The 12,283-nt window shown below is 41.3% G+C and overlaps 1 protein-coding gene across 2 annotated transcripts; it reads left to right on the forward strand.

Moving 5' to 3' along the window:
- Positions 1-217: 217 nt before the first annotated feature.
- Positions 218-11,988, forward strand: LOC129726984 (tropomyosin-1). Of its 2 annotated transcripts, none has more exons than XM_055684310.1 (5): positions 218-369; positions 8,084-8,519; positions 8,583-8,802; positions 8,866-9,043; positions 11,082-11,988. In XM_055684310.1, the coding sequence occupies exons 2-5, from the start codon at positions 8,146-8,148 to the stop codon at positions 11,162-11,164; spliced, it is 855 nt and encodes a 284-aa protein (XP_055540285.1). In that variant the 5' UTR covers positions 218-369; positions 8,084-8,145; the 3' UTR covers positions 11,165-11,988. The 2 variants fall into 2 exon arrangements, with proteins under 2 accessions (XP_055540285.1, XP_055540284.1); XM_055684309.1 differs by lacking the exon at positions 11,082-11,988 and adding an exon at positions 9,834-10,271.
- The last annotated feature ends 295 nt before the right edge of the window (positions 11,989-12,283 follow it).

Raw genomic sequence — 12,283 nt, forward strand, 5'->3', positions numbered from 1 at the left:
CGGGGTCGGGTTGGTCGGAAAATTTATGTGTGCGTTCAGATTCCCGTTTGAAGGGGAAAACCGCACCTAATGTATACCAACGCATTTTCAGCTGTGCGCGATTCAGGGGAAATTCCTGCGCCAAGCCGAGCAAGTTAAGAATAGAAAAATCGGCCAGATCGGATCGGTGACGTCAGTGCGAAAAGTTGCGAGTCCTTCGAGTAGCCTGCGCCATCCGCTCCGTGGCGGCCATTTGTACCCGCCGGTGGCACTGTAGTAGTGCAGTGTCCGAACAGCGCCAGGGTCCATCGGGCGTTTTAACGTATTGCGCTACTCAGTGCTATCGTGTTTTTAGTCTAGCGAGGATTTGAGTGAGAGCGCTCAGGTTAGGTGTGTTTTTATTACGTTTAACTCTAGGTTAGAAATCGTTGAAAGGAATTTTTGCTGATTTTTTTCTTCAATTTTCGGTTTTGGGTAGAGAAGGTTTTTTTTTTTAAATTTGCCGAACAAATCCGCTGGAGTTGTGAATTTAGTTATTCTAACAGTCGGTTCAGTCCAGATTTTGTCCAGCAGGCTATTAGTTAGTTAAGTGATAGTTTGGTGGTTGAAATTATATGTAGAACATTTGTGGCCGTTGATGACTACTTCCGTTTAACAGGAATATTCGAATTGGGCGAGTGTTGGGTAATTTTGCTGCTATGCGATAATCTGAAAGGAATTCCGCAATTGATCGATCATCAGCGGGTAGCTGTTAGATAATGGAGGTGTTGTAATTGCGGTGAAATTTCAAAAATAGTACCACGAAGAATCACAATTTTAAAACGGTTAAATATACTAGACAAAAGTTGAGCAACGGATCCGAAGGGGAGCACAAAAGTATTTGGGTGGTAGGCGTCGGAAAAATCGTGTGCGTCCGTGTGCAACAAAATATGTGTGTGTACATAATATAAATAATGTGCGCAGAGCTATGCGCACGTATAGTATTAGCGGACTTGCGCATACCAATCGGGAAAAGAAAACGTCGTCGGGCGGAGACCACTGCCTGCCTACTTATGGACGTGCAGAACGAACTTGAGAAAAACCTCAACGTTGTATTGAACAGGCTGAGCTCGTGTTCTAATAATAGTAACGCACTGAGTGCGCATAATAAATGGCAGCAAATGCTCACGGATCGAAACCATCTAAAGAAATAGGAAAACTGCTTCAGAAAATCCGAGATCACATACACACAAACATTCAGACACACACGCAATTCGGTTAGTCATCGAGTTGGTGAATAGGTTGGCAAACGATCCTGCAGATTTGCTTTGGGTGGCGTTTCACCGGGCCTGCGAAACGGTGAAACAGATTGCCCCGATCTGCTTCGCCTACACCGAGTGAGTCTAGTTTCAATAAACAATCTCACCAATCGTCGTCGTAGGTGACTATTCTTAGAAACCGTGGCTGGAAATTTTTGGCTCACGGAATGAACCGCACGGATGACACCTGCTGACACTTTCCTGTCGGCTAGGATGGACAACATATTTGTACCAGCGAGCAGATACGACTTCTTGTGTCTTGGGTGCCTGCAGTGACGAATTGCCTTGTAATAATAGTCTAAACCATTTTAGTTTATGGTGGAGATGTTTTTAGAAGGCAAAATAAAATACGATATAACTTTTTTAGAAAATGTGGTGCAATGAAACAAAAATACTTTACGGCTGGGTATTTGTATACGAGCTCTACGTGAAGACCCCAAATGTAAATCTTCATAATATAATGGGATTTATTAAGGATAATTTTATGACCATGACAATATTGAAAGAGTTTTTCTAATAATAACCAAGCTTCAAAGCTGGCGATAACCTTAAAAAAAATATTAAAAAAAAAAAACAATAATATAATTAATGGTACGCTATAATAAACAATATTACGAAAATGCCTTCTTAACCCCATATGACTAATTAAAATCTATTGTTTATATCCCCTGATCAACAAAATTCATTGTATAATATTGACCTACCGTTAAATATCTGTTCAATAATCTTTTACCAATTTTGAATATCAAATGTTATGGTTTCGAAAAGTTCTCCGTCCGACATTGATAGTACCATTTATTAGTGTTATTTATCATGAAACAGTGAATCAAAAGGTGTAGAAAACACTGCAACACTTCATTGAATTCTAGGACATTGAATTCAAACGACATATTGAGTGTACACACTCAACAACAAAGATAAAGTGCCGTTTTCGAATGCGTATAACATTCTTTTCATTGAACGGGCATCGGACAGCAACGTCCTTGATCAATAGTTAGAAGGTTCACCAAATTTGTCACATGATGACTTGCATATTTTCGCATTAGTAAACTAGCGAAAAGTTGAACTAAAATTCAACGAAACTGAGCAAAATACGTATGTTCATTTCCCTAACATAGACATCAAAAAAGTAAACGAAACGACCAGATTAATAGATCAGATACCAGCAATGGTAGCAGATTCGCATAGCTTACTTTACTATTATGGCGACAGATCGCTGAGATCCTATACCGAATCCAGAATACGCCTTCACAAAACTTGGTCTTGGGCTGCTCCTTTTCAGTCTTCACTTACATCCTCTGCTCTGCCATCCTCGTCGACAGCACACATCTCGTGCGCGCGAGGTCTGCCTCGAAGTCGTCAGCCTCTATCCGGTTCTCTGCTTAATATTATCTTTGTCTTTCGCTTCGTCCGCCATCCGTGCTACGTGGCCAGCCCACTGTAACCAACCGTGTTTCATCAGCTTGACAATATCAGCGTGTTTGTATACTTCGTACAGATTCGTACAGCGCCTGCACCACACCCCATTTTCTAGTTTGCCTCCGAGTATTGCTCGCAGGATTCTACACTCGAAGACCCCAAGCGCTCGTCAATCCGTCAATCGTCCGCGATTCATGTCCCTAAACGCCACCGAGAGGATCAGGGTCCTATAGAGGGCAAATTTCGTACGGCTCTGCTGGCTTCGTAGAAATCGCAAGGCATTCGAGCAGATTTAATGATGAAAATGCCAGTGGTGCAGTGAAGAAATAGCATGTTATTCTGTGGGCAAGAAACCACCATTGAGATTGAGATTGAGTTGCCAAACAGTACAAAAAAAAAAATCTTGTCGAATTTCAGTCATTTTTTTATCAAAAAGTCACTAATGTCACTTTTCTCTGGAAAACAGTCACCAAAGCCACTTATTCAAAAATATTGGACGAGCACAGAACTTTTAAGTGCAAATTAAACAGTTTGCTTCACGTTAGTTATTCTTTATTTATTCGTCAGAGTCTTTAACTCAATATGTTAATGTGTTAATGTAGACAAAGCGAATGTCTGAGAGACCTGATGGACGACTAAAACCTGATTCAGACGTACCGTTTGCCACCGTCAACGGAACGGAACGGCAGTGATTATCGCAAAAATCAAGATCTGTTGGTGGTGGTGTGAGGTAGGCTTAAAACGGTAGTTTGACGTTTTTCACCATCATCACAACGTCAACATCAACGACAATGTCAATGTCGTTCCTCTCCATTGACGGTAGTAGACGGTGAGGCTGCTAATTACCGCCTTACTCATTCAAATTCATTTGTCATTCCCGATTCGCATCGAAGCATAGTCAATGCCGCAACTGCGAATTTTCACTGTCAGCAGTAAAATATCAGTTGAAATTGAAGGCTGTGAATAACGATTTCAGCACGAACGAGCTGGATATGAAACTACTTTCAGGTTCAATCGGTTGACAGTGGTAATACTGACTTCTGCGATTTCGCACGCGCTGTGTTATTTTAGCGATGTTTTGTGTGTTTGAGAATGCAGATGCTCTTTTACTTCATCGGCTTTATGCATTGGATTGGCTCAGATCAAATATATTCAACATGTTTCTAGACAATATCATTTTTTTCGCTGACATGATTTTCAATGAGAATTGACACGGGTGGCACTCAATATCAGTCTCAATCTGAGAGAATGAAATTGCTGTTGTGTGATATTAATTTTGCTGTTTAGAAATTTCGCAGCTCTGGTAAATGCATAAATAGTTTTATAAGAATGCAATGCCTTCCCAGAAGCGAATGAATGTTATTATCATTGCATACAATGATAATCCTTTGGATATAAGTATAATGCTTTTATTCCCATGTTTGCTTTCAATCAAACACCATGCGATGCGATTTATTCGCATCACGATTTGAGACGATTTCCTACGCGAAGCGTTTGAATACGAATCTTTATTTCGAAGCTAACCAACAAGCCAAGCTTTGGAACACTGAAAAATCGCTCGCACACAGCCTTATTTCGGTGTAGCATTAGAGCAGCAATGCACACAGTGCTGTTAAATATGAGCTCATAGCCGAAGTCATACTTCCTAGCCATCGCATCTATCCACGACGAATCGAATCGCCAACGAATCGTTCGGTTTTCGAAGCGTTCTCTGAAGAATAGTTGAGCGACTTCAAGCGTAAAAAACCCTTGATTGTTCATTGTGTTGCTTTTGTGCTTTCTTCGTTTTTGAAGAATTTGCACAACAGAAGGCATTATTTGCGGCGAGTGTTTCATATTACGAATGAAGATTCAATATGCGAATCAGGAACCTTGGTAGACGGTTCGTCTGATCATCATTTGTGTTCGATTCACATATATCGTTTGTCACCGTCATAGGATCGTCAACGAAAACAAGCGATTTTGCAATGCGTTTTCAATGCGCGTGTTCACGTAACTATGGTGATCTTTCCTGATGTGATGTTGTAATACACTGAATAGTTGATTAACAACGCTCTTCCGGTACGAAAGATGTAATTACATCAGGAGTAGCATCCTTTACAGCTAGTAAAGACCTATGGTATAACCTTCATCTCTTCTGCGGCTAGCCGTGATGGCTCGTTCCGTATCAAGAATTTTCTTCCACTATCCTCGGTACTGGGCTACTCATATCCAATTTTCTAGGAATCTCGACACTCGCAGATCCACTCCAACCTGGTAAAGCCACCTAGCATGTTGGGCCCCTCTGTTTTGTGCCGGTGGGGTCCTTAAGGAGAATCTATTTACCGCATTGTCATCCAGCATTCTCGCGGCATATGCGGCCCATCGCAGCTCCCCGACTTTCGTCAGGTGCACAATGAAAATCTCTCAAATTAGTGCCTGTCCGCAACACTTCCCAGACAAACACATACGATTCGCATAGATTCTCTAGGATTCCTCACATTCGATTCGTGAGCGTCCTTGAAAAGGATTCCTGAAAAAAGAATCCTCAGGAATGCCCTGTATATGGCTCTAGGATTCTTGAATAAGAATCCTGAGTGGGAATCCTCCGGATCGTGTTTGCGATTCCTTTCACGATTCCGTCACCAGATTAAAGGTATCCTGGGGATTCTTACTCGGGATTCTTTGCGTGTTAGTAAGGGTTACCGTTCAAATACGGCCAGTACCCGTATGTCCTCCGTGAGCAGCATCTCGGTTTCAAGTCCATAAAGAACTGGTCTCGTTAGGGTTTGTACATCGTCAGTTTTATGCGGCACCGTATGATTCTGGTTCGAAGCGTTCTGTGAAGGCCACAGTAGGCCGGATCTCCAGCTTGAATACGTCGTTGGATCTCCTTACTTGTATTTTCGGTGGTTACCAAAGATCCCAAGTATACGAAGCCATCCGCCAATGATCACCCTCCGTGGGAGGCGAATTTTGGTTTCTCTCGAGCCTCTTTCTTTCATATACTTGGTTTTCAACGCTTTGATTCCTATTCTAACTCTCTTAGCTATCACTTTTCATTTGGGCTTGCTTGCCTCCAGCGTCGCAAAGTTTCTCGTAATAACGTCGAGGTCGTCTTCGAAGCCTAAGGGTTGATTACCTTTGCTGAAACTCGTGCCTCTCGTTTTGATGCCCGCTCGACGGATTACCCTCCCACCCCCAAGAGCTCGTTAGTTCATCTCCTTGTCTCAATCCTCTGCGCGCATCGAAGGGATACGAGAGTCACCTCGAAACGCACATGCAGTACATCACTCGATCCAAGGTAGCTTTATCCGGAGATAGCTGGTCTCGATCGACTGTATCATACGCTGCCTTGAAGTCCACGAAGATGTAATGTATGGGCACGTTGTACATCCGACATTTCTGAAGGATCTGCCGTAGAATGCAGATTTGATCCCTAGAAGCGCGTGCCCTACGAATACTTTTCTATAGAAGAAAGACGGCGGAGCAAAATCTGTGAAAAGAATTTGAAGGCGACGATGATCAACGTTATGCCACGTTAGTTGCTGCATTTACCGTGTTTGTTGAGCTCTGCTGCTAGTCTGCCCTTACCTGCGACTCGACTGTTCTTTAGTGACCCAATATTTCGTTTGATCTCCAGGTGATCGGAAATTGGAACACTGTTATCGTCTGCAGGCATTCCAAGGTTAGCTTCCGTCCGCCTCCGCTATTCAGGTGCTCATCGAAAAACTGCTTCCACCTGTCGACCACCATGTGCTCCCTTGTGATAAGGTTTCTCTCCTTGTCCCTCCCTACACATATCTGGACTTAGTTTTACTTTCTCGTAAAACTTGCGCGTGTCATGTTATGTAATAAAGCAGCTTTATATTGTGACAATGTTGGCAGTTTGCGTCATTCTGCTGACCCTATGTACACATTTTATTTGCTACTCACACCAAACCAATTTATAATTATTGAAGGTACGTTATGTTGCCGAGATTAGAGGTAAGGAACCAATCTCAAAAACTCCATCGATGTGGAGAAATCTCCCTTAACTTGTCTTCGCTCTCTACATTATATTTGTCCTACTATTTTTTACGCTGGTTGGTATGAACGATGACTTATGCTGAACTTTTTTTAAATATATGATAATCAATAATTAAGAATTAGAAATAACTCATCCGGATAATATAAGGAAGAAAGACGTTAGATTAATTAGTCTAAAGGTTTTGGTTTTCTTGTGAGAGCTATATTTACTATGAGGAATAAATTGTATATTCTTCTCAGGATAGAGTCTTCTCACCTGTTGCAGGAGATTGGTAAGAAATTGAATGGCTCAAAAAATCGCCTCAGATATAGATTTTACCCATCCTGGGAGTCCTGGGAGCCCCGTAGTCACCAGGTTATAGAGGTCACCCTAACAAGTAGGTAGGCGTGGACTCGAATCTAAGTAGAATTTGGCCATTTGGTTGTCGAAGGACTCTTCCTGAACTCTGAACTCTAAAGTATTTCCTGTTGACTTTCCTCCTGACGAAATAAGTCCTTTTTATAATAAAACTCGCCACAGTAAACGTATTGTAGTGCTTTCCAGGGAATTGTGAATATTGACAGACGGAATGAGGTTTCAGTAAGACTTTTTCCTCTTGACACAATTAGTCTCTCTTACTATCAAACTAGTCCGAGGGTTGAGATCGCTCAAGGGAATTTTTATTGGCGGTGCAGGAGCGAAAGTATAGAAAACAACTGGACAGTAAGTTCTAATAGACTTTAATAATATTTAAAAAAATAGAAATACGAGATATTCCTTTCTGAGTCAATTTTTATTAAAGCAATGTTTATCGAGAACCTTTATGGCATAGTAGTTGGGAGCACTCCCCCCTCATTTGTGTCAGTCAGAAAATCAGTCTTTTGAAACGAGCGGTTTATTTTTCGACAAATTCGTTCCCTCACCACCTTAATGGCTGCTAGCATCCTCACCGAGCGTGGCCGCCCGGATCTCGCACGCACTATAGTACGTCACTTAGGCTTCCACTTAGACTTCCTTCCAGAGAAATTAGCCAGCCAATAAACACAGGCCTTCAAAGTTTGTTATAATATTCAAGAGACACTACAGATTAAGATTAAAAAAAAGTAGTAAAATTCTGATAAAGAAAGCACTTAGAGCTAAAAAATGACAAAAATTGTCCTTATTCTCTCGATTTTCGCACTTTCGCAGATTTAAATAAAATTCCGCTGAACATATAAAATGCTTCCAGTTTTGAGTAAAATTATATCGAGATGTGAGAAAACTATACGTCGGTTAGATCCCGAAGCGTCAGTAAATGCTAATACTCCTAAGATAATCAGCAAAAATATCAACAAAAAAAAAATAACGATAAATTAACCCTAAAAAGTCATTTCTAATATTTGCACTTCTTACTCCACAGCATCACCGGTTGGTCACATATATTTTGTTCGGAGGCCGGAGTAAGCAGAAAATCCATCCACCATGGACGCGATTAAGAAGAAGATGCAGGCAATGAAGCTTGAGAAGGACAATGCTCAAGACAAAGCCGATACCTGCGAGAACCAGGCCAAGGAGGCCAACCTCCGCGCCGACAAGATCATGGAGGAGGTCGCTGAGCTGACCAAACGTTTGGCCCAGGTCACCAGCGATCACGAACAGTTCAAGGCCTCGCTAGAGCAGGCCAACAAGGACCTGGAGGAGAAGGAGAAGAACCTCACTTCCACCGAGGCCAACGTTGCCGCGTTGACCCGCAAGGTCCAACAGGTTGAGGAGGATCTGGAAAAATCCGAGGAGCGCTCCGGTGCTGCTCTGTCCAAGCTGCTGGAGGCCACCCAGTCGGCTGATGAGAACAACCGGTATAGACCGACGTAGATCCGTTTTTGGTACAGATTTTCTATAGACATTTTTACGTTTCATAGTATGTGCAAAGTATTGGAGAACCGTTCCCAGCAGGATGAGGAGCGTATGGATCAGCTGTCCAACCAGTTGAAGGAAGCCCGTCTGCTCGCTGAAGACGCTGACGGCAAGTCTGATGAAGTGTCCCGGAAGCTGGCCTTCGTTGAAGATGAGCTGGAAGTCGCTGAGGATCGTGTGAAATCCGGAGAAGCCAAGATCATGGAGCTTGAGGAAGAGTTGAAGGTTCGTCTATAAGACTATTTGATGTATGGAATGGAGGAGTAAATTTTAAATTTATTTTAACAGGTTGTCGGTAACTCGCTCAAATCTCTGGAAGTATCAGAAGACAAGGCCAACCAGAGAGTCGAGGAGTTCAAGCGCCAGTTGAAAACCCTCACCATCAAGCTGAAGGAGGCTGAAACTCGTGCTGAGAATGCCGAGAAGAACGTCAAGAAGCTCCAGAAGGAAGTCGACAGACTAGAAGGTAGGTTGAGGGAATGGGGATTTGAGAGCTGGCCCGAGATGCGTTGGATCCTAGGATGGTCCACGTGTCAAGGATCGTTCTCTGTTAGTAAGGCACCAGTAATAACAAGAACACTATTGATTATAATGATATAATAGAGATTGCTGTAGCGCTCACTTATCCACACTACCACAAATATTAATACAACTACCGGATATCGATGTTGTGTATTGAAAGTAGGCTAATTTGAACGTGCTACTGTGTTCAGGGGGGCTCTATGCTTGTCAAATTGATAACCATAAGCTGCCAGTCGTCGTCAACGGAACAGAACGTCACGCAATGATTGCTCAAATGCAAACAACATTTGTGAAGTGTTTCGTTCCGTTAAAGTCATGTTGGTTCTTTGATTCATGACACGTAAAGCCCCCCTGACAGTGTTGCGTATTCATTTTGCTTTCGATGGATGCAACAAATTTTATCTCAGTAGGCTTTGTGCAACTACCGCCAGTTAACTTGCGTTAGCTCTTTAATTCTACGACAGTTGAACAGCTTTTAACACTCCAAGTGTAAATACTTCTTGGTGTTGACTCGGGTTTTCCATGCTCGATCCGTTGTAAATATTCCAAGCGAAAGTGTCAACGTTATTGAAATGATGCGGGCTGCACTCATCACACACGGATCAACATACAGTCTTCCACGCTACGATACGATCAAAACGTAATCATTGCCTCGAGAAAGTGCCACCAATCAGCACAAAACCATCAGGATTTGTTTTAAAACCGCAAAACCTTTTTCTACCGCCTCTTTCCAGACAAACTCATGCACGAGAAGGAAAAGTACAAAGCGATCTGCGACGACTTGGATTCCACCTTCGCCGAACTTACTGGATACTAATCCTTCAAACGATAGTCAGCTATTACCAATACTGTTACTGCTATTACTACTACTTCTACTACTATTACTACTATCAATAGCACTGTTACCAATACCAGCTTGCCAATTTCGAAACCCTCAACCAGCCACAAAAAGACAACAGCTCAAATCCAGAAGATTCGGTTCGTTCCATACCTTCTCTTTGCTTCTGTCTGTATCGTTTTGGGTGGGAAATCAGACGCCATGTGGGATCGATACGTACACCCTGTATCAGTTTCATTGTTTTGACTTTTTGCATCCAGCGTCATCTATTGAAAATGCGAATCAGTCCTGGCGTAGCCTTTTTTTCCGGAGCGAAGACGGTCATACGGCTTAGGTTTGTTCCAGTATATTTATTGTTTACGTTTTGTTCCTGTTTTTGTTTCAAATGAACTGTTCAGTTTTGTTGTTTGCAGAACATTTTCGATACTTCATGTGTATATGTTTCCATACGACCATTTTTTATGTCGGTACAAGGATTGGTTTTCCACTTCCATTCCGTGACTCATCCTGAGTGTTTTTCTCACGAATACTGTTCCGTCTGTTTCTGAAAACTATACCGGTAGGCGTGTTTGTGATCGATTTTTGAAACTTATCAGCTGTAAATGTTATAAGCTTACATTGCTCAATGAACATACCTAAGAAACATTCATCTCATCATTTCATCTAAATGTAGATGTTGACAAAAATTAAATATTTTAAAAATTGTTTAGTTTAAAAATCATCACAAATACGTCGAAACCTCGACGAAAAATCATTCATTTCTTCGTGAAAATGCTGTGTTACCTGTATTGGTCGACTATGAAAAGCGGTTAGAGATCCGAATAGACACTGATTTTTTGGTTATAAAAAATGTTATACGAAAAATATGCTTTTTTGCTTTGCAGTGCTTTTTAACTAATCGTTTTTTTTTTTGCTTTTACACTCGATAAGTGCTAACATTTTTTCCACAGGATGCTTGGCACACAAGCAAACGTAAGCTGTTATATTTCCAGTTGTATTTTGAACAATTTTTTGAAGGATTCCAGAAAACCGAGCTCCTTCAAATTTGCATCAACATTTTGTACATTGTTCAGAAAGTGCTTTGTATGTATTTATATTCTGACATGGCTTTGTTTTCCTTTTCTTTCCAATCTTCTACATGTAGACGAACTGGGCACAAACAAGGACCGGTACAAGTCCCTGGCCGACGAGATGGATTCCACCTTCGCCGAGCTGGCTGGTTACTAAAGGAGCTCTCCCTGTTTCCGGTTCTTTTTTGTCCGTATACTCGTGTTGTACTTTTGCCGTAACCAGGCGCGCTTTTGATTGATTCAATTTTCCTCGTCCCACTTGGAAATTCAGCAGCATTTTCCCGCACTCGATTGCACCGCCATCAAGTACCAATACATAATCGCACAGAAGAGAACAGAATTCGACACCCCGAACTCCGACGAGATTCAAGCTCCGAATAGAAAAATTCATGTTTTATCATAGGAAAGTATTAGTGTATAATTGTCAGAATTATTTGTGTAGCAACGTAAGAGATCCGCTTTTTCACAGCGCGAAAGGAAGAAAATCCGTATTTTTGTTGTTGTTTCAACCGTCGAGAAGATCGAGTTCATGAACAAAAGATTTTTTATCACTACTCTTAAACATAGATTATATTATAACAAAAATAAGCGAAGAACCCTATTTCGTTGGAGGATTTTTTTTTAATAAAACAGCTGCCGCTGTCGAACCGAGAAACAGAGAAGTTGGTGTTGCAATCAAACTAGATCTAAAAGCACTTGTCGTAGCACTCGGAATAATAATCAAAAAAAATGTATTACTTCTATCATTTAATAAAAAGAAACAACGGTAATGCTAACTAAAGAAAAAAAAGAAGCACGATGAAACCAGGTATCTGCTTTAATTCGACTCGCATGTGCATCCATTGCATGCGTTACTCGAGTTAGAATCTTAGGAAATTCTATTTCTCTATTTTTTAGCAGAAATCGTATCAAAATCATATTTATTGTAATGCTAAGTTTTGATTTATTTTGTACAATAAAAGTTTAACTATTGCTAAGGTACAGTGCATCGTTTTCGGGATGTTGCGTTTCACCTGTGATATTTTTGTTTCTTTCACGAAGGGAAAGTTGATGCAAAAAGTTATACATTCGTTATTCAGTGTTTGAGTCACCTGCAGACTGTTACCGGAATTCAACGTGATTTCAATTGCGTAATGTTGCTATTTCACGCACATAGACTTTCTAGACTAACAAAGTTAGCGGTTATCTTTTGTGGTATGACGTAAGGTGAAGTCATTGTCTGAAAATGTTTCAATTCGTCTTGTACTAAGCTGCAAACTTGGAGGAAAATGCAAAA

The sequence above is a fragment of the Wyeomyia smithii genome, chromosome 3 (genome assembly GCF_029784165.1).
Source record: "Wyeomyia smithii strain HCP4-BCI-WySm-NY-G18 chromosome 3, ASM2978416v1, whole genome shotgun sequence".
Lineage (NCBI taxonomy): Eukaryota > Metazoa > Arthropoda > Insecta > Diptera > Culicidae > Wyeomyia > Wyeomyia smithii.